At 57.8% G+C, this 23,958-nt stretch overlaps 1 protein-coding gene across 1 annotated transcript in view; it reads left to right on the forward strand.

Moving 5' to 3' along the window:
- The window catches only part of KDM4B (lysine demethylase 4B), a 141,194-nt gene that overhangs the window by 46,859 nt on the left and 70,377 nt on the right, over nt 1–23,958 (forward strand). Inside the window, 3 exon segments of the mRNA XM_082621824.1 lie at nt 488–663; nt 1,559–1,673; nt 8,343–8,536. Coding sequence (XP_082477950.1) covers nt 488–663; nt 1,559–1,673; nt 8,343–8,536 — 485 coding nt within the window.

Genomic DNA, 23,958 nt, shown 5'->3' on the forward strand with positions numbered 1-23,958 from the left:
GTGTGCCCATGTCTCCTCAGCACCTAGAGCTGCGATCGCCCCCAGTAGGTGTCACTGGAGCGAGGGCGCTGGAATGAGTGTGCACTGTGGCACCAGGGTCTCTGCTCTGGGGCCTCATCCGCGCGGAGTCCCGAGCCGGGCACATGGTGGCCAGAGGGCGCGGTAGCAGAGCCCCTGGGACACAGCGAGTGCATCCTGGGCCGAGGGGCGCACACAGCCCAGCCTGCCCACGTCTGCTCACTCTGTGATCGCGCACGTCCTCTGGGGCCGCTCCCACCTCTCCAGGCCCTGGCCCTGTGCAGAGGCAGGCACAGCCCCCCACCCTGCTGCGTGGTGCCCAGATAGGCCTGGCTCCGGGTCTCCTGGGAGCTTGGTGACACGGACAGGGGGTGCTAGGTGCCCCCAGGCTCTCCCTGCCCCTCACCCAGTCCCAAGTGGCCGAGCCCAGGGGAGGCGCCGCTGACCACCCTCCCACTCCGTCTCGCAGATCATCCCCCCGAAGGAGTGGAAGCCGCGGCAGACGTACGACGACATTGACGATGTGGTCATCCCGGCGCCCATCCAGCAGGTGGTGACGGGCCAGTCGGGCCTCTTCACGCAGTATAACATCCAGAAGAAGGCCATGACGGTTGGGGAGTACCGACGCCTGGCCAATAGCGAGAAGTACGCGGGCCTGGGTGGCGTGGCGGGCAAAATGCCAGCTCGGGGTGCGGAGGGAGGGGCGCACGCAGCCCCCACAAATCCCTCTCTGTGTGCCCTGGGTGGGCCTCAGCACCCCCGGTTCTTAGGGGCAAAATCCAGACCCTCACCCGACCCAGGGCTGTGCTGTCCACCTCACGCTGCCCTCAGCGCTGGCTGCGGGGCTGGCCCTTCAGGGCCTGCCTGTGTCCCCCGTCCCCAGAGCGCCTCCCCCCTCCCCCAGGACGTCTCGGCTCTGACAGCACCTCCCCAGAGAGGGGCTCCCTGGCACGTCTCCCCAAGTGCCTGGTTCGCCATGGCACACTCAGGCATGCACACACACTCCCGGGAGCTCACAGGCGCGTCGTGGGCACTCATGGCACGCGGGCACGCTCCCTGGCACACAGCACCGCTGTTCACTCCCCCTGTTCTGTGTAGCTCCCAGCCCCCCTCAGTCGCTGAAATCATCTGTGCATCTCTGGCAGTCTCTTTTCTCTCAAACAAGCGTCCTGTAAGGGCAGGCGTTGTCTGTCCCCTCCTGCGCTGCCCCTGGCCACCACGGTGCCTGTCGGTGTCTGCAGGGTGGTAGGAAGACAAGAACAGTCAAAACCCAGGTCCCTCCTCCGGCTCCCGTGGCCCTGGCATGCGGTCTGACCTGGGGGCCCCGGGCCCCGATAGCTGGCGAGACGGGACCCCTGGGCACCGTTCCAGGCAGGGCTGCCCCCCCGCCGTCCATTCACCTCACCGCCTGGCAGTCACCACAGCTCATCCGTGGGCTCCGGGGCCGTGCCCTTGCCAGGAGGGCGGGTATCTGAGCAGAGCCCTTCCCTTGGTGTGTCCGGCAGGTGCCCTGAGCCCCACACGCTCGGTTTGTCCCCAGGTACTGCACCCCCCGGCACCAGGACTTCGATGACCTGGAGCGCAAGTACTGGAAGAACCTCACCTTCGTGTCGCCCATCTATGGGGCTGACATCAGTGGCTCCTTGTACGATGAGGTAAGTACTGAGGCCCCTAGGTGTCCCCGTGGATGTGGAGGTGTGGAGGGGGGCGAGCGGGCTCCATCTTGGACCACAGAGGCTGGGATGACACGGAAAGCTCCACGGGGCCTTCTGTTTGGGCTCTGGTTGCAGGCACGTGCCAGCTTAGGATGAAAAGAAGAAGCCAGAGGTTTGTAGAATCTTCCCTGCCAGGTCATAGTGCTGCCCCCCTGCCCTGATTCCACGCTCGGCCGCTGACCTAGCGGCCTGGCCACAAAGCGGTTCTAAAAAGATGACATCGAGCATTCTGTCCCTTCTCCCAGGGGCCTCTCTGAATTCTCGGATGTTTGAATGCTTTTCTTCTCAAGTTTCTATCACTCCATCTTCCTGGAAACCTGGAAGCCCGAGTTCTCAGCCCTCCAGGCCACCCCTGGGTCCACTCACGTCCAGTCCCTGTGCTGGGCTGGCAGGACCCCGCTCCTTGGCCTTTGGGCCTCTGCTGCCCACGGCCTGTCCAAGGGCAAGACAGGCCCTGGTCGAGGCTTGATGCCGAGGTCCCCGAGGGTGCTGGTGTCAAACGGAGGGAGGTTTGAGTGGGATCGTGTTTTGCGGGGGACAATTTATAAATATTTATGGGACCTCGGATAACCCTGGGTTGGATCTACTGGGGTTAATTTCAAAGCTCCGAAGCCTGACTCTCTCCTGGGTGTGTGCTGCATGGGGTGCCCTGGGCTAGGACCTGGCCCTCTCCACTCCCTGGGGGCCCCCTCTGCCTCCCTGTGTGCTGCCCCCGGTCGTTCCTCTGAAGGTCATCTGGGGGGAAGACTCTTGTCCACTCAGCCCTTCTCCCCTGAGGGCAGCACGGAGGTCGGGGCAGGAATAAAGTCCCCCTCTGAGAAGGGTTGGGACCCTCCTTGGTGCCCAGGGGAGGAGCCTGTTAGAAGAGGCGGCTTGTGATTCCCAAAAGGCGTGGGAAGCAAACGACTGCCGCTCAGGTCCCAACACCAGTCGCTGCCAGTGTTTCGCTTCACTGGCTTCACGGAGCCCAGCTGACCTGGGCCCGGACCTTCCACTAGTGGGTCCGCTTTGTGGTGCATGGTGCCGAGGGCGTTAGTTTGTTACCTGGAAGATGCAGGTCAAGCTCGAAGTGAGCTCACCCACTGCCCCCAGAACCACAGGGAGACGCCCTCGCCCCGGGGGTCCAGACCGAGTTTGCCCCTGTCCTGCTTCCTCCTTCCTGGGCCTCGGTTTCCCCATCAATAACATGGGGCCTGGCGGGCACATGGCAGTCCTTCAGTGGGCGTGTCCCGGACCCTGAGCTCACATTCTTGGCCTTGATCCCAAAGGGTCAGATGACCTGCAAGGCCAGGCCTTCTCCCAGCGAGCACGCAGCCCCTGGGAGCAGGGCTGCGCCTGCTCGGAGGTCGTGGCCGCAGAGGCCCTATCGCACGCGCTGCAGCCCAGGTCCCTAACCGTCGACTCCCGCTGGCACTCGCCCCTGGGCGCACCTCGCCGTCTCCCGGCTGCGCACCTCTGAATGCCAGGATTGGTCACCTTGTTCGTGGCAGGTTTTGTGGTTATACAGGTGTGTTTTAGCACTGTGGGCCAGCTCGCCCTTGGGCTAGTGCAGAAGTTCCTGGGTCGGGTTGACGGGGGCCTGGCGGGGCTGTGGCCCCAGGGCTTCCTGGAGCCCGTTGCGGCCTGTCTACTGCTCCCCCTGCTTCTCTGCTTTCTTCGAGGGCCTCCAGGCCCGGGGAGAGGGGCCAACCTCCAGGGCCCCCATTTCCCACGCCAGGCCGCCGAGGCCCAGACCACCCTCCCTGGCAGCCCAGGATCAGTGCTGGGCCTCCAACCCTCTCTGGTTTCATTGTGTTTGCGGCTCCTCCTGGAAGCTGCTCGGGCAGGAGGACCGCGGTGGGTGTCCCTGGGGACACGTCTGGTCTCTGAACACAAGGAGGGCTGTTTCCCCTGGGCCTCTGCAGGCAGGGCCTGGCGTGGTCCTGGGCAGGAAGGCACCTCTGTTCTTTTTTTAAAATTTAATTTAATTAATTTATTTTTGGCTGCGTTGGGTCTTCGTTGCTGTGCACGGGCTTTCTCCAGTTGTGGTGAGCAGGGGCTACTCTTGGTTGTGGTGTGCGGGCTTCTCATTGCGGTGGCTTCTCACTGCGGAGCACGAGCTCTAGGTGCGCAGTTGCAGCGTGTGGGCTCAGTAGTTGCAGCACACAGGCTCAGTAGTTGTGGCTTGCAGGCTCAGTAGTTGCGACTTGCGGGCTCTAGAGCACAGGCTCAGTAGTTGTGGTGCACTGGCTTAGTTGCCCCGAGGCTTGTGGGATCTTCCCGGACCAGGGCTCAAACCCATGTCCCCTGCATTTTCAGGAGGATTCTTAACCCCTGCGCCACCAGGGAAGTCCTGCGCTTCTGTTCTTTAAACACCACGTTTAGTCCTTAGAGAACCAGGCGATTTCCCCGCAACTCCAAGCGGGGACGTCGAGGCTCCGTGGCTGGGAAACTTGCCGAGTCCCACTCCCTGTGTCCAGTCCCAAGCAGGTGTTAGAATCTAGGCTGTCTGACCGGTGGCCCCAGCTGGCTATGCCCTGTGACCTCGGCCAGCTGTCCTCTTGACTTGGCCACAGTGTGGACCTTGGTGCCTGGGGGTTGGTGTTGCCCAGCTCCACCCGCCAGCCCGATCCCAGCTTGCGGCTCTGCTGCTCGGTTTATGGATCGTGAAGGGAATTAGACCCCAGCAGCCTGATGGGATGGAATAACTGAAGTTCATGTGCTCGTGTACAGGTGGGTGTGGAGTCAGACGCCTGATTGTCAAATGAACTGTCCTTTTCCATGGAGAGTTTTAGAAAGTTAGTGCTAGTTGGATTGGTTTATTTATTTGTTGATTATCAGACTTACTGTTTTTTTTAAAGCATTATTGAGATATAATTCACATACCATACAATTTACCCATTTAAAGTGTGTAATTCAGTGTTTTTTTGTATATTCACGGAGTTGTACAGCCATCACCACAGTCAATTTTAGAACATTCTTATCATCCCCAAAAGAAGCCCCATCCCCATTAGCAGTCACTCCCATCTGCCTCCTCAGCCCCTGACAATGACGAACCCACTGTCTGTCTCTGTGGATTTGCCTGCTCTGGACGTTTCATATGAATGGAATCACACACTGTGTGTCCTTCTGTGTCTGGCTTCCTCACTGAGCATCGTGTTCTCAGGGTCTGTTCACGCTGTAGTGAGTATCAGTGCTTCTCTCCTTTTCATGGCCAAATAATATGCCACTGTACGGATGGACCGTATATTCTTTATCCATTCACCAGTTGATGGACATTTGGATTGTTTCCACTTTTTAGCTATTAGGAATAATGTTGCTTTGAATATTCACTTACAAGTCTGTGTGTGGACATGTGTTTTCATTTCTCTTGGACAGCTACCCAGGGGTGAATTGCAGGTCACATGGTAACTCCGTGTTTAACTTTTTGAGGACCTGCCAGATTTTTTCCAAAGCAGCTGCCCCATTTTCCATTTCTACCAGGCAAGCATGAGGGTTCTGATTTTTCCATATCCTCACCCACACTTGTCATATTCTGTATTTTTTTATTTTAGCCATCCTGGCGGGTGTGAAGTAGTATCTCATTGTAGCTTTGATTTGCATTTCCTGGTGGTAATGATGTCGAGGGTCTTTTCATGTGCTGATTGACCATTTGTTTATCTTCTTTGGAGAAATGTCCATTCAGATCTTTTGCCCATATTTAATTGGGTTATTTGTCTTCTCATTATTGAGTTGTAAGAATTCTTCATGCATTCAGGATACAAGTCCCTTACTTGATAAATGATTTGTGAGTATTTTCTCCCGTTCTGTGGGTTGTCTTTTTACCTTCTTGGTTGTGTTCTTTGAAGCGCGGCAGTTTTTATTTTAATAAAGTCCAATTTTTCTGTTATTTTTTCTTTTATTTCTTGTGCTTTGGGTGTCTTATTTAAGAGTCCTTTGCCAATTCCAAGGTCGTGAAGATTTGCCCCTATGTTTTCTTCGAAGAATTTTATAATTTTGGCTCTTACATTTAGGTCTATGGTCCATTTTGAGTTAGTTTTTTTATATGGTATGAAGAGGGAGTCCAAGTTCATTCTTTTTCATGTGGACAACCAGTTGTTGCAACACTATTTATTGAAAAGGCTATTCTTTCCCCCACCGTGTAGTCTTGGTGCTGGGTGGGGTCCTGAATAACAATAGTCATAATGATAATTGTTGTTACCGTTTTAAATAGGTATCTTTTTTAGGGCAGTTTCAGATTCACGGCGCAATTGAGAGGAGGATACAGAGAGTCCCCATACGTGCTTTGCTCCCCTGCGCCCTCAGCCTCGCTCTCTGTCAGCGTCCCCACCAGAGCCATGCGTTTGCTACATTGATGCCTTGTCCGCGCGTTTGTTACATTGAGTCCCTTGTCTGGGACTCTGATCCCAGGGTCCGTAGTTGACATTCAGGTTCACTCTTGGTGTCATACCTTCTATGGCTTTGGACAAGTGTATAATGGCAAGTATCCACCATTAACGGTGTCATACAGAATAGTGTCACTGCCCTAAAAAGCCTCTGTGCTCCAGCTGTTCATCACTCCACTTCCCCCAAGCCCTGGCAGCCACTGATCTTTTTACTGTCTCCATAGTTTTGCCTTTTTTCAGAATGTCCTATAATTGGAATCATACAGTATATAATCTTTTCAGATTGGCTTTTTCCACTTAGTCACATGTAACATCTTACGGAAAAACCCAAACGAACTTTTTGGCCAACCCAATGTTTACGGGTCCTCTGTGTCTTGTCATGGCTTGACAGCTCATGTCTTTTTAGATCTGAATAACATTCCATTGTCTGGATATATCATGGTTTATCTAACCGTTCACCTACTGAAGGACATCTTGGTTGCTTCCAAGATTGGGCAATTACGAATAAGGCTGCTGTAAACAGCCATTGCAGACTTTTGTGTGGACATAAGTTTTCGTTCGACTCCTTTGGGTAAATACCAAGGAGCGTAATTGCTGCAGCGTATGGTAAGAGTATGTTTAGTTTTGTAACCTGCCTTCCGGAGTGGCTGGAGCATTTTGCATTCCCACCAGCAATGAATGAGAGTTCCTGTTGCTCCACATCCTCGCCAGCATTTGGTGGTGTCAGTGTTCTGGATTTGGGCCATTCTTATCTGTGTGTGGTGGTACCTCATTGTGGTTTCGATATGCATTTCCCTGATGATGTGGAGCGTCTTTTCATGTGCTGATTTGCCATCAGTGTATCTTCTTGGGTGAAGTGTCTGTTCAGGTCTTTGGCCCAGTTTTTATATGGATTGTTCGCTTTCTCATTGTTGAGTTTTAAGAGTTCTTTGTATATTTTGGTTAACAGTTGTTTATGTTTTACAAATATTTTCTCCAAGTCTATGGCTTATATTCTCATTCCCTTGAGGACCCCAAATTTTTGTTTTTAAATAAAAATTCAAAAATTGGAGGCTTGTCCCTTGAGAACCTCTGGCTTTGCTCTCCCGTGCTGCCGACGGTTGTAGTGACGGCCCCACGAAGGGCTCCAAGGCCCAGTGCAGGCTCAGCGGGGCCGAGGCAGAGCTCAGTGGGTGAGCCTGCCCTGGGTTCTGGAAGAGGATTTGGGGCTTTGGCGCCATGTGTTTGCCGTGCCTGACCTAGTACAACAGTCTTCTTGTACTGAGGGGAAACTGAGGCCCAGAGCAGAGAATGACTTGGCCCATGATGAGTTATCGCCCAGCTTAGTCTAGACCCCGGGTCCCCTGTCCATGTGGGCTGGATGGGGGCGGGTGGCAAATGGACAGGGCTTTGGGGAGGCGACTGGTTGCTGGTGCCCCCAGTCTTGGGCATCTTCCACTTGAGGCGACCCTGGGCTTCTCGTGCTCGCGGTGGGGGTCTGATCGTGGCCCTCCTCCGTGTCCTGGGCTCTGGCCACAGCTCACCTTGCAAAGACCGACCTGCCAAGTCGGGCCTAAAACGTGGATGTGGTGGGTGGCACTGGGTGGATCTGGGGCATGCAGGAACGCTGCCGTGCACGCAGCATCTCAGCAGCCCCGAGGCTTCCCCGGGCACTGGAAGTCAATGAAAGCATGTTTTACGAGCTCTTATGACAAGATAAGGTTTGTTTGCTTGTGGCGTTAGGAATAGATGAGCCTGGTGGGTGGGGATCCCTCGCTGGTTTGCCTGGCTCTGAGTGCCGTCCCTGTCTCCGCTGTGGGAAGGTGCGGGAAGGCCTGTCTGGCACGTTGCTGGGAGCCCCGCTCGGCATGTTTTTCCTCCTTCTGTGTCACTGACTTCAAGGCACGTGAATTATTCACCACCAACCATGGCCACAGCGTGGCCTTCCCCGCCCATGATTCACGCACAGCTCGACGTGGGATCCAAGGGAAGCCTCACCTGACCGCCTGGCCCGGGGCAGGGGGCCTGTGCCTGTGGGGTGTGCGCAGCCCAGGGTGGGTTTTGGACCCTGGGGTGGGCGAAGCTTGGAAGCAGGCAGGTGTGGGGCAGAATGCTGTTTGGGCCCTGGGCAGGGGTCACACCATGGCCCGGGCTCGGAGGGAATGACGCAGGTGTCTCACTGCCGGCGTCTGGGGACGAGTGACGGTGGGGGAGGCTGGGTGCCTGGGGTGGCCGGCAGGCTGACCGTGTGCTCGCCGCCATGCAGGACGTGGCCCAGTGGAACATCGGGAACCTGCGGACCATCCTGGACATGGTGGAGCGCGAGTGTGGCACCATCATCGAGGGCGTCAACACCCCCTACCTGTACTTCGGCATGTGGAAGACCACCTTCGCCTGGCACACGGAGGACATGGACCTGTACAGCATCAACTACCTGCACTTCGGGGAGCCCAAGTCCTGGTGAGGGGCGGCCGCTGCTGAGGGGGGCAGGGCTGCCCGATGGGTGGGGATGGGGGGGAGGCCTTGCACGTGGCTCCTGGGGCTGCACCTGGGGCTGTCGGGCGGGGCAGGCAGAGGTCGGGGTGGGGGGCTCCGCCGGCCCAGCCCCCGCTAGATGAGGGCACACACGCCCCCCAGAAACGTGCTTCCAGATCCCCAGAGCTTGTGGTTTGTGCTCAGAGCACCTTACACTGAACGTGGCTGCTGCCAGGCTTCCGGTAGCGCCTCCCAGGGCCGCGGGCCTGGGGAGCGGGCGTCCTTGTGCCTGAGCCTCCCCTCACCTCCCTCTTGGCCCCCAGATTGGGGGATGGGGTTAGCTGTTTGCAGGGTGTGGGCGGGCATGCTGGGCCCTGCAGGGCACTCTGTGAGCAACGGGTCCCCCAGGCTGGGTCAGATTGCCAAGGTGGTCGTGTTCTGGAATCTCCCAGCTGAGCACTCCCCTGACACGCAGCTTCTGCCAGGGGGCCAGCAGGAGGCCGTCTTTGTTCGCTGTGTTTTCTTGTTTTTTTTTTGCGGTATGCGGGCCTCTCACTGTCGTGGCCTCTCCCGTTGCGGAGCACAGGCTCCGGACGCGCAGGCCCAGCGGCCATGGCCCACGGGCCCAGCCGCTCCGCGGCATATGGGATCCTCCCGGACCGGGGCACAAACCCATATCCCCTGCATCGGCAGGCGGACTCCCAACCACCGCGCCCCCAGGGAGGCCCCTGTTCGCTGTGTTTTCAGCAGAGACTTCTGAGCTGGGGGCTTCGCATCGCCCTGCCTCTCCCCAGCTGTTAGAAGGTTCTGTTGTCACAGTAATCATCGCAGCTCAGGGGAGCAGAGACAGGTGTTCAGCTCAGCCAGTGAACCCTCACCTTTGTATTGGGGGGGGCCACCCAGCAGGGACCCAGGCGGACGCTGGCCAAGGCGCCCCTGCCTTGTCCCAACAGAGAGCTGAGCCCCACGTGGCTGAGCCTGTGCCTGCCGGCCTGGGGGAGGGCCCCCTACCCCCTTAAGTCAACAGGGACATTCTGGGGCCCTTTGCTGCGGGGCGGGAGCAGGCCCTCTGAGCAGCAGACCCGGGTGGGAAGCCAGGTCTCCCTGTCGGCCGTCGGCCGTGTGACCACCCTCTCCTCGCCTCTGCCGTGGACCGAGTGAAGCCCCTGCCCCGCTGTCTGGCAGCGGTTCCCCACTCAGATGGGCGGGGAAGGCTGGGGACATGTGTGAGTTTCCCAGGGATGCTGTAACAAAGGACTGCAGATCTGGTGGCTTTAACTCAGCTCGCATTTATTCTCCGACAGTTCTGGAGCCAGGAGGCTGACTCTGCCTCACGGGGCTAAATCCGGGTGTGGGCAGGGCTGGTCTCTCCGGGGGCTCCAGGGGAGCATCGGTTCCCGCCTTTTCCAGCTTCTAGAGGTGCCACATCCCTGGTTCGCAGTCCCGTCTTCCATCCTCACGGCCAGCAGCGCAGCATCTCCCGTCTCTCTCTGCCTCTGACCCTCCCGCCTCCTCTTATGAGGGACCCTGTGATGACACCGGGCTCCCCGGGGAATCCAGGGTCATCCCTGTCTCAGGGACCTTAACTTAATCCCTTCTGCAAAGTCCCCTTTGCCACATGAGGTGATATGTCCACAGGTCTCGGGATTAGGCCATGGCCATCTTTGGGGCCGTTATTCTGCTGGCCACAGGCCCTCTGGCCTTCGCGTGGTGCTACTTTGTGTGTTTGCTGGGATCCTGTTACAATTCCACGGGCTTCCTGTTTTCAATCCACTCCTCTCCCTTTTGTGGCCTTCTGTGGCTTTACGTGAGCCCTTGATCATTGGAACCTCTGTGGGGGAGGTATTTGCCTTTGGGGAAAGATTTGGAGAGAGATTGACGTATTTGGTGATGGTGGTTGAACAAAGGCCTGAGCCTCACGCCTGCAGTGTGGCCCTGCGCACCGAGTGGAGGGGTTTCCTGGTCAGGGTGCTGTCCCCAAGCTGCCCGGGAGGCCCCAGTGACTGCGTGGCTGCCCCATCCCTCCCGACTCCTCACGGCAAGGCTGGGCCGGGACTGCATGGAGGCCCCAGTCCAGGCCTTGTGGGAGGGGCCCTTGCTCTGCGCCAGGCCCACACCTGTGGGGTGCAGTAGACCTGCCCCTTCCCTGGGGGCTCTGCCCACCACTCCACACAGCAGCGTCCTCCCCGTGGGCCTGGCGGGCTGAGTGCAGGTGAGTGGCCTTCAGGCTCCCTGTGCAGATAGAGCCGCAGGCTGGGGCTGCATGCGTGCGTGTGAGGGTGTGTGTGTGTGTGTGTGTGTGTGTGTGTGTGTGTGTGTGAGTGAGTGTCCGAGGGGGTGTGTGAGTGTATGTTTCTACGTATATGTATGTGTGTGTGTGTTTGTGTGTATGTGTGTATACAAATGTGTGTCAGTGTATATGAGTGTATGTGAGTGTATACACGTGTGTGTGTCTGAGTATGCATATGAGCGTATGTATGTGTGTGGATCAGGTACCAATGTGCAACGAGTGTCAGATATCTGTGTGTGTGTGTATTTGTCAGGTACCTGTGTGTGTGTGCGTGCGTGTGTGTGTGTGTGCGCATGCGCACTGCTGGGCCCAGCTCGCTGGCCTGGGCCGTGTCTCATGGGGTGGGGTGGTGGTGGGAGGGACGTCTGCCCTGGTCTCTGAGTGGCCGTGTCCCAGCCCTGCCCCAGCGCGGCTGCCCCGAGGGCCGCTAGATGGCGCTCCCGCCCTTCCCTCTGGCTTGGCTCTGTGGGCTGCTGGAAATTTCCCAGGTTCTTTCATCCTTTTGTAGACTCCTCCGAGCGGCTGTGGCAGTGATATTCCGAAGGCCCCCTGGAAGCAGCAGCAGGGGGTGAGGGAGCCTCTGCCCTTGGGCGGTGGGAACTCTTAGCCCTGGGTTTGGTCAGGGCCGCCCAGCCAGAGGGGTCCGAAGGGGAGAAAACCCACCTTTTCCTTAAAAAAAAAAGGAAAGAAAGAAAACAGAAAAAGTAAGCAAGCAGCCGCTGCTGGGTCCCCGCACCTGCTGGGTCCCCGCACTTGCTGGGCAAGGAAGGTTGAGCTTTCAGATGCAGGCCTGCCTGGGGATGGGGAGGCCTTGGGAGACTGGGGCCCTAGTGTGTTCTCTGGGGACACGTGGCCTGGGGGGGCAGGGAGGAGTGAGCGGCTGGGGGCCTCTTGAGAAGCGGCTGGGATCGAGGGCAGATGGAAGACAGTGGGACTGGGTTTGAGGAATGTCCCCCAGAGACAGGATGCTGGGAACATGAGGACCAGCAGCCCCCGGGTGACAGGGCCAGCGCCTTGCTCTCCTCGCTTGCCTGTCCCCCAGGACAGCCCGCAGCACCCCTGCCCCCGGAGCTGCACCCCTGGTTTGCTCGGGTGGCCCCTGCTATCCACCCACCACCCGCCTCCCCCTGCCCCACAACCCGATTCCTGAGAGTGCTGGGGAAGCAGCCAGAAGGGTCACATTGACCACAGTGGTGATTCCTTATGGGAGGAACATTCCGGAAGGCACTTGACCTGGATCTCGGTTTCTGGTCGTGAAGGGGTGGGATTGCACGTGGGGGTCCCTCATGATGCCCGAGTGAGGCTGCAGGGGCTCCGCGCCACCTGCCCTGTTGTCCCACCCCTGGTGCCCGGCCAGCTCAGCTGAGCCACTGTGCTGGAGCCCTTCCTGCTCTCTCCCCGGGACTGGGGTGGGGACCCCAGATGTTGGCAGGACACCCCATGCTCGTCCTTCAGAGTGACCACGTGCTGGCCGTGTCTGAGGTTGGTGTCAGTCTTTCCCTGCCAGACTCGGACCCCATGGGGCAGGGCCCTCGGTGTCCCTCCCCTCCACCCAATGTCCCCATCACCAGCAGGGGCCTGGCACAGGGTGGGGATGGACGCTGTCAGGAGACCAGGGTTCTGAGAGCACAGCGACCCCGTAGCCCCTGGGAGCCCCCGTGCACGGAGGTTTACGTTGTGTGGAGGCCGCACTCCCTCTTGGGTCACCGTGGACCTCTGCAGGGGTGGGGTGCGGGGGCTGGTTTGGTGTCCTCTTGTCCCTGGGCTGGGGGTGCAGGGAGCCACTCAGGATCCCTGGGAAGGTGGTGCCCCTGCTCCCTGCCTTCCCCTGGGCCCTGTGGGGCGGGGTCTCTGGCAGAGCTGTCCCCACGTCTGTCTCCCGAATCACACCGTGCTCTTGTGTCTGCAGTAACTTGATCGCAACCATTTCGGGGTATTTCAGTAGCACTTTTTTTTTGGAAAGTGTCAACTTACTCAGGTTTACGGCGTCTTCTGGAGCCTTTCTGGGTCTGTTGCTACTTTGGTGGTGTGATTTGTGTGTCAGAGTGACGCTCACAGCCTTGTGTCGATAAAAGCATGGAATTTGCTCCGAAAGGCCGGCATTGTGCGGCGCTCTCTGGCAGCAAGGCTAAGAATATCCGCAGCACGTGAGGGCTTCAGATCCCTTTAGAGACGGGTATTTAAAATAGACCCAGCCTTGCAGCGGCCCGGACGGTTGGTCATCGAGGCCAGGAGGTCGTGGGCCTGGGGAGGCAGGCAGAGCAGCTCTGCCTGGTTCAGGGTGCCTCCTCCCGCAGGGCCGGGCCTGGGTGCAGGGCACCGGGCTCAGCATCCAGAGGACCCCCTGGAGCCCGTGGGTGGCGCTGGGTCAGCCGTCCCGGGGCTGCTCTGTCTGCCGGGCCTCCCTCGATACCCACCCCTGGTACGGCCCCTTTGGGTCCCTGTGGGCAGCCTGTCACCAGGAACTGTATCCATAGATGAGCGTGTGACACACCCACCTGGGGTCGTTTCACGCTGTTGCCCAGATGCAGGGCTCTATCCACACGCAGCAACTGCCGTGTGCCCACATGCGGGTGGGTGGAGGACATGCCACCAGAGGGCCCCAGGATGGGACAGACAGTGTTCCCCGTGGGGATTGTCTGGGCCGTGACCTTGGCCATCAGGCAGGTCCTGCAGTTGGTTTTCTCTCGGCTTCCCCAGCCCCTCCCACCCTCTGGCTTCTGTTGGCCTGGGTGTCAGGTGCCCCAAGGCGGGGGCAGGGGAGATAGGGTCTCTTGGATTGTGCTCCCACAAAGGGCACGGAGCCCCCCTGGCTCGTGGATGGTCCTGGGGTGTGATGGGTGGATCCCTGAGGGCAGTCGGTGGAGGGGCTGCTGGTGAGGGGGCCGGGGAGCCTTTTCCAGAGCTTCGCTCCCTCCCTGACCTTTAAGAAGCCTGAGCGCTGCACCAGGGTGCATTGAGAATTTCTCCTTTTGATTCCATTGCACCTGCAGTTTTTCTTCGGCATTTTCACTCAGGGGCTTTCACAGGAGAGGGAACGGGCAGCCTTTCTTTTGCTGCCGGGAAACTTGACACCCAGCAGGCAGTCATCTCGGCCTGCACTTGGTACTCCGGAGGTGTGCCTGCGCGTGTGTGAGTGTGTGTGCATGCGTGGGCATGGGTATGTGTGTGTGTGCGCACGTGCACGTTTGAGGGCATGTGCCCCCTGCCGTGGGGCACAGGAGGGGCGTGAGCTGGTGTGCAGATGTGGCCCAGCTCCTGTGTTTCCTGCTCTCTCTCTCTGACTGCAGCTTGGGAGAGAGGCTGGGCGTGCTGGGCTCAGGATTCAGGGGTCTGGGGTCTATTGCTCCTTCGGGGGCGGGGTGGGGCTGCTGGGCTGCTCCCTTCCCCCTTGATGGGCACCCTCCCAGCCCCTCGGGACCTCCCTGCAGGCCCACCCCAGGCGGCTTCAGCCCACTGCCCAGACGTGCTCCCTGTCGGTATTGAATAGTCACCCCAGTGAGCCCCAGGGGACAGGCGCCTCCCGCCCTCCTCCCGGCCACAGGCTCCCTGGCTCTGGCTACAGGTGGCACTGCTGGACCACAATGCCAGGCGGCTGCCAGGGCCTCTGCTTTGTCCCCGGTGGCAGAATTGGGAATTCTGGTGATTGATGGAGCCGAGCAAAGCGACCGCAGGCAGCAGCTCCGAAGGCCCGTGGTGGAGAGCGCTGGTGACTCCCGGAGGAGGTCCCTGGGTGACCTCGTGGCTTCTGAGAGCCTGGCACGGCGGGGAGCAGGGGCCATTCCCTGACTCAGGTGCGGCCCCGCCTTGCCCCACGGTGGCGGGAGGGCTGGCTGGGCACCATCTGGAGTGGAGATTGGTAGGAGTGTGACGGCTGCACAGATTGGCTTTGGTAACTTAGCTTCCCAGCACTGCGCCCCATCCCTGTACAGGATGCCAGCGTGAGATAGAGGCGCTGCCTCCTTTCCTCCTGAGTCTCTGGGGAGAGAGGCGCCGCAGCTCAGCCAAGCAGCTTCGCTCAGCAGCTCCACATGGCCGCAGCACCTGGGGGGCCAGGGGAAGAGACCCACCGGGATGATGCAGGGAGTCTCGGTGTGTACCTTGTGAATACACTGGGGAAACCAGCAGGCTCCTGCTTCCTCTGCCCTGCCTCCTGGGCCATGGTGACCAGAAATCCAGCAACAAAAAGAATGTTTTTGAGCAGAGAGCTCTTCCTGAGAGCAGACTGCCAGAGAGAGAGTAGAGAGGTGTTAGGACCCCTGTTTATTAAAAGACAACAGATAGGTGGCAGGGTCCTGCTGTCCAAGGCCCCAAGCTTTCTTGAATCTGTTTGCGGAGATACTGGACCTAGCAGCCCTGGCGGAGTCTGTCCTCAGTCCACGCAGCCTTGCCTGAAGCTGCTTGTCGGAGGTTTTATGATGGCGGTGGTCGTGTCTCTGCAGAAGGATCCTCCTTCTGAGAGAAGATGGCTGTTGTCCTAAACAGCACGACCAGCCGAGGCCTGTCTTCCCGGCTCGTGGGTCCTTGGTCCGGAGCTCGCTGTGCACTCACTGTTTGACGCAAAGGGCTGTGGGCAGCAGGGGGCGCCTTCTCCGTCACCTCTTTTGATGGTGGCTCTGGCCACAGCAGCAGGCCTGCTTGTCATTTATTCCCTGTGTGCCTGACCCGTGTGCCCACTGCCTCCTTCCAGGGTGCATGGTGACCTTGGCGTTAGGGTGACCAGCGCAACTTTCCTAGCTTTGGAGCCGGAAGCCTCGCATCCTGGAAACCCTCTCAGACCCGGGGGGACCTCGGTGCCGGGTCACCCTGGAGTGTGCACGCTTGTGCACTCGAGTTGCGTGTGTGGCAGCATACATGCATGCATCTAGTCAGGAAAGGACAGTGTGTCTTCTCACTCAGGCAGTTCGTGAGTCTGGCCTCCACAGGGTCCTGCCCACCACCCCCGGGGACCATGCCCAGAAGACTGGAGACCTGGCGTTCTGCGAGGTGACCTAGAGCCCCTGCCGGGAGCTGTCTCTTCCAGCTGGGCTTTGCAGCCGCGCACACACCCTGGAGCTCAGCAGCACGGGGATGCTGGCGCAGCGCTGGGAGAAGTGGTTTAGCACATGCCCAGGAGGGCCTGAGCACCCAGGGGCTTATGGCAAGCACAGCCGTGTTACTACCCCCCCACCCCGGGACCCCTCCCCGCCCTCCTCATAGAGCCCTCGGTCCACTCTTGTCGGGACCACACTGTCGTCCCCGATGCCAACAGCCCAGCCTTTCTGCTTGTCAGGATTGTGCCGGAAATCTGAAACCAGAAGCTGGCTTTGGCATTTGAAAATTAACTCCTGATGCTGGAGTCTCAAATTGGGGCATCGTGTCATCAGGCTACGAGGATAGGATGGCATCATTAATTAACCTGGCGGGTGCGACAACAGGCAACTTCAGAGGATTTTTGTGCAGCGTGACACAGCATGGTTTGAACCACAGATCAGCCCAAACATCTGACTGCTTCTTGCCAGCCTCGCCCGCACTAAACTCAGTAGCCTGGTGCTGCCCCAGCAAAGCCAGACAGTTGCGTCAGGTGACAACCTGTGCTGCGTGCAGCTCGGGGCAGATCGTAGACCTGGGAATCCCAGTGCTCCCCCAGGGGCTCCCGCTCACCGGGCAGCAGGGTCCGTTCCGCAGGCTGCTTCCTTGAATCTCGCAGTGCTGGCGGGGACAGGCACAGTTGGTGTTTGTTCAGGGAGTGCAAAGTGATTTTAACATCACGCTCGGCAGAGGAAGGTCAGCCTTCTGCGAAGGAAAATCTCACCATATGCTCTCCTCCAGAGCTGATGAGGCTGAGTGGGGGGATCTGCTGATATTCCCAATGATCTCATGCCTTGCCGTGAGCCTGGGCAGCCGGGCAGCAGTGCAGCTGATGGATTTGGAAATTGGCTTCTTGGTGAGCAGGGGTGGGAGGGTTCATGACGGAGGGTGCCTGGTGCAAACGGTCCACTGTTTCCTTGTTCCTTCTGTGTTTGTCACAGGCTGGTCTGTTTATCCACTGTTTTGGTGGTGTACTCCCTCTCTCTCTTTTTGAAAGAGTTTATTTTTCAGAACTGTTTTAGATTTTACAGCAAAACTGAGAAGACAGTACAGAGAGTTCCCATGCACCCCACACCCAGCCTCCTTATTAGTTTACATGAGGCTGGGACATTTGTTGCAGTTAATGAACCTTATGGGTACATTCTTGTTGACTAGGGTCCTGCTTCATTCAGTTTGCCTTGTTTGTCCCTGGTGTCCCCTTCTGTCCCAGGACCCTGTCCAGGTCCCCTGTGACATTCAGGCATCCCATCTCCTCAGGCTTCTCTGGGCTGTGATGGTTCCTCAGACTTTCCTTGTTCTTTTTAATTTTTTAAAATTTATTTTATTGAAGTATGGTTGATTTACAATGTTGTGTTACTTTCTGCTGTATAGCAAAGTGATTCAGTTATACATATATATGCTCTTTTTCATATTCTTTTCCACTATGGTGTATCACAGGGTATTGAATATAGTTCCCTGTGCTATAGAGTAGGACCTTGTTGTTTATCCATTCTATATGTAATAGTTTGCATCTGCTAACCCCAAACTCCCAATCTTTCCCTCCCCGCCCCCACCCACCCCCGGCAGCCACCAGTCTGTTCTCTATGTCTGTGAGTCTGTTTTTGTTTCACAGATAAGTTCATTTGTGTCGTATTTTAGATTCCACATACAAGTGATAGCGTATGGTATGTCTTTATCTTTCTGACTTACTTAACTTGGTATGATAATGTCTAGTTGCGTCCATGTTGCTGAAAATGACATTATTTCATTCTTTTGTATGGCTGAGTAATATTCCATTGTGTATATGTACCACATCTTCTTTATCCATTCATCTGTCGATGGATATTCAGATTGTTTCCATGTCCTGGCTATTGTGAATAGTGCTGCTATGAACATAGGGGTGCATGTATCTTTTTGAATTAGAGTTTTCTCTGGATATATGCCCAGGAGTGGGATTGCAGGATCATATGGTAGTTCTACTTTTAGTTTTTTGAGGAACCTCCATACTGTTTTCCATAGTGACTGCACCAGTTTACATTCCCACCAACTGTGTAGGAGGGTTCCCAGACTTTCCTTGTTCTTGATGCCCTTGATGGGTTTGAGGAGGACTGTGGTCAGAGATTTTGTAGAATCTTCCTCAGTGGGAACTTGTCTGGTGTTTTTCTCCCACAGCTGGGGCTCTGGGTGCCGGGAGGAGGACCACGCATGAGGGGCCATCTCGTCCATTGTCTCGGGGTGCCTGCCGTCAACAGGGCTCATCACTGCTGGTGTCGACCTTGGTCCCCTGGCTGAGGTCGTGCTGCTCAGGTGTCTCTACTGGAAAGTCACACCTCCCCCCTTTCTGTACTGTCCTCTTTGGAGTGTACTCTTTCTTTCTTTTTTTTTTTTTTAATACTTCAAATTAAAAGGAAAGAGAACAATGAACAGAACAGCCCAGTACCCAAATCGGACAGATGTGGACGATCTGGCGTCCTTCTGTCAGACAGTTTTGATCTCTTTGCTCCTCCCTCCAGCTGGGCAGTCTTAGTTCTCCACTGCTGCATAGCTGATCCCGTAGACAGATGGCTTGAGGTGACCGGCTCTCAGCGCCCCCGCATGGGCCTGCCGGGGCCTCGGTTTACGGCCTCAGAGGCAGAGTGGAGTGTCGGCGGGCCGGACCCATACCCGGAGCTCTGGGGAAGGTCCATTTGGTACCGAGGGTCCCCTCATACTTGGCCCCTCTGACTTAGGGACCGATGCCTTTCCAGGGCCCACCAGATTAGGTCAGGCCCACCCACCAATTATAGGATCTGCTGATTTGGGGCCTTAATTATAACAGCTAGATCCCCTCCCAGCAGCACCAAGAGGGATGTTGGAATGACCGAGAGCAGGGATGTGAGCCTCAGGGGCACCTGAGGACTATGTCTGTCATGGTGTGTTCCCTTTTCAGTAAATGTTTTTATCCTAAGACGTTACATGGTACAGAAAAATACGTGAAATATTGTATGTGGCCGAAAGATGGATACATACATACAGTTTATCGAATGACTCTCCAGTCAACGCTGCTGAGAAATGAACCCCCTCGTTTTCTGTCCTGGGCCCCCTTCCTTTGTGGCCCTGTTCCCCCAACCCCGCAGAGCTGGGACCGTCCTCCTGCTTCTGATGGCCCGTGTGTCACTGCTTCTCTGGGCCGTTTTCTTTGTGTGTCTGTGTCTCTGGGAGACACGGCTGAGTGATGGCTGGGTTTGAACCCCACGCACACGGACTGATTTGTCTCTTGCGTTTCTGCTCTGTCTGCGAGGAGGATTCGTCCCTGCCGTGTGTGGTGATAGTTTATCCATTTTCACGCTGCAGCGTTTTCTGTTGTGTGACCACGCCTCCACCTGTTTATCTGTTCCACTGTTGGTGGACATTTGGGCTGTTTCCAGTTTGGGGCTGGGGCAAACATCGTGTCATCTTTTACCTGCTGCTCGTGTAAGAATCTGTCACTGTACGTGACAGTGTGACAATGTGAGAAGACATAGTGGTAGCAGTGGCCACGTTCCGATGCTTCTTGTGTGCCAGGCTATGCTTGGAGTGACTCCTGGTCTCGCCCACTGCCCCACGCCGTCCTCCTTCACACGTGGGACCAGATTGGCGAGGCCGTGGTTTGAGACCGCAGAGCTGGGGAGTGGTAGGGCTGGGCCCAGGCTACGGGTGTGAGCCTGCATTCCTAACCACTGCTCCGCCCTGCCCCTCGGAGTGTCCTCCTGCAAATCAGAAGGGGCGGCGGGTTCTGGGAGTGCGTGCCCAGGCAGGCGCTCCCCCGTGGGGACAGGGGGCGTCCCAGTTGGCAAAGGTGGACTGAGCTTGCAGGCGTGGGAGAGGGTGGACCCTTTTCTTAGAGTCCCCAAAACATCACTGAGCGAAGCCCTGCTGAGCTGAAATCAAAGCCGGCAGGTTCTTGTGGGAGATGGAGGAGATGCTGCACAAACCCAGGGACCCAGGCCACCAGAGGCTCAGCCACCTTCAGTGCACGGCTTCTGAGGTCACCCTGGGCGTAGGCGTCTAGGTGGGGCAGGGGGAGGCCGTTTTCCCGAAACTTTGACGGGCGGGCCAGGGAGGCAGGTCCGTGGCTTCTGCCCACATCTCATTGGCCAGCGCCAGGTCACGTGGCCACACCTTCCGGCACGGGAGCCTGGGAAACGTAGTCTGACTGCGTGTACGGGGGCAGAGGGCTGGAAAGGGGCAGGTGAGCCGTAGCTTTGCTACCATGGACGAAGGTGGCTTCAAGGTTGTAGAAGGAGATGGGTCAGCTCAAACCCTGGCCAAGTGCCCGCTCTGGACCCAGCGTGAACCACTCCAGGCCAGACACCGTGTGTCAGGGCAGGAGCTTATGGTGTGCCCCCCGAGTGGGCATGGAGGGCCATGTGGGTGGCACGCGGCAGCGGGACCCCTGAGATGGAGGCAGGGAAGGCGCTGGGCTGAGACCTGTGGGAGGAGAGGCAGCAGGGCAGCCCATGGAGGGCTCCGCTGGAGGGCAGGTGGCCAGGCCAGGAGCAGGGAGACGCTAATTACTCCACCGTTCCAGGGGGATGTTAGCCGCGGGAGGGAAGGTCCAGGGCATGGGTGTGGGAGCCCTGGGCAGGCAGGTCGGGGTAGCCCTCGCTGCCTGGGCAGGCCAGCCTGCCTCTGTGGGCGCAGTCATCTCCTGTCTGTGTGTTACTCGTGGCCGCAGGCGTGGCTGGCCTGTCACACAGCCTGCTGGCTTGGTCTGGCAGGAGCAGATGGCCCTTCATTTTGGAGTCTTTTGTTCAAAGTGGGCGCTTTGGGGTTGGAACGATATAGCGCTCTGCTGGCTCAGGCCGCTTGCGAGACTGCAGGACTTTTGCTTTAGGGCAGCAGGAGCCAAATCAGCCCCCCCGGCGTTCCTGGTTCCAGTCTGGAGCGCCAGGCCGGTCGCCAGAATCCTTCCCCATCCCACCGCTCTAAGAAACTGTCAGTTCTTCTGAGAGAAGTGGCTTCGCCGGGCATTGTTCCCATCTTGAGATCCTCCCACTGGCTGTGTTTGGATGAGGGGTTGCTTGAAGCATCGGGGGTCTGTGGCCAATGCGGTCCTGGCCTGGAGTCACTCACCCTCCCCATCGTTCTGTAGATTCCTGCTCTGTGTGCAGGGTCTGGTTTCCATGGCAGATCTCTCCCGTATTGGAGAGGTTGCTGTCGGCCGATTTCAGCTCCCCAGAAGGGAGATTCCTGCAAATCTGTGAGTTGAGGGAGTCTTTGTTAGCTTTGCTTCAAAATCTGGCTAAGGCTGTGTTTTCCTCTCACGTGGGCACGGCAGCGGGAGCTGGGGAGCGGGGACCAGCAGGCTCATCCCCGGGATGAGACGTGCTGAAGGCCCTCTTGCAGCAGCTCCCCTCCAGCTTGGTCTGTTTGCTCTCCCCTGCTTAACCTATGTGTGAGCTTAACCCTTCTCAAAGCGCCAGGGCCCAGAGCCACCCCGAGAGTGACCCCGAGGGCCCTGTGCCCTTCACCTTCTGGGTAGTCAGCTGAGACCCTGATGGTCTTACACGCGGAGACTGGAACTGCTGGTCACGGGACCTGCTTGTAAAGATGCCGTCACCTGAATGCTCTCCAGAGCCAGTCCCATAGCTAAGGGGCAAGTCACGGTCACCCAGGGCCCCCTCTGGTGGGGCAGGGAGAGTTCCGGGCCTGTCCTCCCAATCGCCGGGGGCCTCCATTGTCAATGTGTGTCCACATGAGGTTCAGCGGCCTCACGCATCTGTGGGTGTGCATGCTGATGAGCACAAAAGCATCAAGGACACGGGAAGTGATTTGATAGGCCTGGCGCCTCCCCGCACTGAAGCTGCCCCGGCTCTCTCAGCCCGAGGGCAGACCTGGACTCCCAGCCACCCTCCCCAGCTCCCCGCAGCTAGCCTCCATGTCCCGGCGTGGCCCCTGCTGTTTAAGTCTTGCTCGTGCACTCTCAGCGGACCACCCTCTGTTCTTTCCTGTTCCCGCCCTCCTGTGTGTTTCAGCAGAAACAAATCGGGGGCGGGGGAGCATAAGCAGGCCGTGGGTCCTGGGCGAAATGGGAGCTGCCTGCCCTTCAACTTACAGGTGGAAATTGAGGCCAGTTCGAAGAGGGGGAAGTAGCGGTGGCTTTACCAGCAGCACCGGGCGCTCCCAGCACTGCATCCCCACAAATCGACCCCCTGCACGCAACCCCCCCACCCCGCCGCTGGCAGCACAAGGCCCTTCCCCAGCTCCCACTAGAGGCTGCGTTGATTATGTTGATGGGCGCCTGCCTTTTTAAAAAAATTTATTCATTTATTTATTTTTGGCTGCATTGGGTCCTCGTTGCTGCGCGCGGGCTTTCTCTAGTTGTGGCGAGCGGGGGCTCCTCTTCGTTGTGGTGCGGTGGCTTCTCCTGTTGCGGAGCGCGGGCTTGAGGCACGTGGGCTTCAGTAGTTGTGGCTCGCGGGCTCTAGAGCGCAGGCTCAGTAGTTGTGGCTCGCAGGCTTAGTTGGTCCGCGGCATGTGGGTACTTCCTGGACCAGGGCTCGAACCCGTGTCCCCCGCATTGGCAGGCGGGTTCCCAGCCTCTGCGCCACCAGGGAAGCCCCCGCCTGCCTTTTAAAACCTCACCTGAGAAGGACCCCCCACAGCTTCAAAAGCAACGTCAAACCCCAGCCCACGAGTGACTTGGCATTTTTGGTCCTGTCTATAACAAAAAGAATTCATGGGCCTGAAATAAACCCGGGCCAGGGATCAGGTACCTCCACTTCAGCATTTAATTGCAGCTCAACACTGCTCACCTTGTAAAGTCTGTTCCTTAATTAAAGTGGGCTTATGGGCTCCCGTGAACCGGGCCCTAGAGCTGGGGGGCCTTCAGGATGCTCACCCACTCCGTTTCCCTGGGAACCTCGGGGAGGTGGGGGCAGCCTGCGGGCGAGCAAGTGTGGAGCCCAGGGCGCGTCCCCACTTCCCCAGCCCCCTGAGAAGCCTGGGCGGCCCCTCTGGCTGCAGAGCTCCTGGTCCTGCCAGCAGGCTGGTCCTTTGGCATCCCCGTCAGCCGGCATCCCCATCTGAGACGCCCCATTTTCTCTGAGTGGATGCTCCCTGAACTTTGTTTATCTCTTGCACGTTTCAATAAAAATGTCATTACTTGAAATCATTGACACTGCTGGTGTGAGATACCAAATTCCATCACCTATTGTCCCGTAAAACGATCCATTAAAGATAAAACCACTGCAGTTCAATAAGGTTCTATCCTAGAGACAAGCCACCCTGGTCCTGGGCTGATCCTATCTCCCCAGCAAGTGTTCGTATCTGTCACATAAAGGGCCCCGGCACTTGGATAAATGAGGGAGGCGGCCCCCTGTGGAACAGCCTCCTCGGAGGGTGAGATGGGATTTCCTGATAGAAACAGGGCAGGCATCCTTTTGCTGTCAGGCAGTTTCAGTCGCTCTCAGGGAGGGAGCCATGCCACCCAGGTCGAGCTCCTTTGTGCAGTGGTGGCCAGATGGGGGTGCACGGGGTGGGGGGACGCGGAGGGGACCCACCCCACCAGGCTGGATTGCTCTCCTGAGTATTTAGGGAAGGGCTCAGTCTCCCCTCCTTCCCCCGGGCCAGGTGCCCTGCAGCCTCCCCTCCCGGGCAAACTGGGCAGGTGACAGCTCTTCTTCCTCCCCTCCCAGTGGGGCAGGGGACTGTGGGATATCTTGGTGGTTCCAGGGCTGTCCTGCCCGGCCTTTGGACCTGCTCCCTCGTGTTTCAAGGGCGAGCCTGTCTGCTTTTTCTAACATCTTTTATTTCTCCAGCCTGGTACCGGGTGACCACTCGTCCCCCTTTGACCCTGCCGTCAGCATGACTGTTAGTAGTCCGTCTTTCACGTTTGAACTGTCATGATGAGGCCTGCTCGTACCTGACAAACTAGTCTTGCCACGTGTGTACCTGGAGTCACCCGGCGATGTCACGGTCACACCTGTTACCTCCTTTACTGAAAGATGTGGGCAGGGGCAAGGGGGCTTTTTGCTGTACAGGTACGCCTTGTTTTATTGTGCTTCTTAGATGCTTCATTTTTTACAAATTGAAGGTTTGTGGCAAC

Source organism: Mesoplodon mirus, assembly GCF_964341445.2.
Source record: "Mesoplodon mirus genome assembly, chromosome: 5".
Taxonomy (NCBI): domain Eukaryota; kingdom Metazoa; phylum Chordata; class Mammalia; order Artiodactyla; family Ziphiidae; genus Mesoplodon; species Mesoplodon mirus.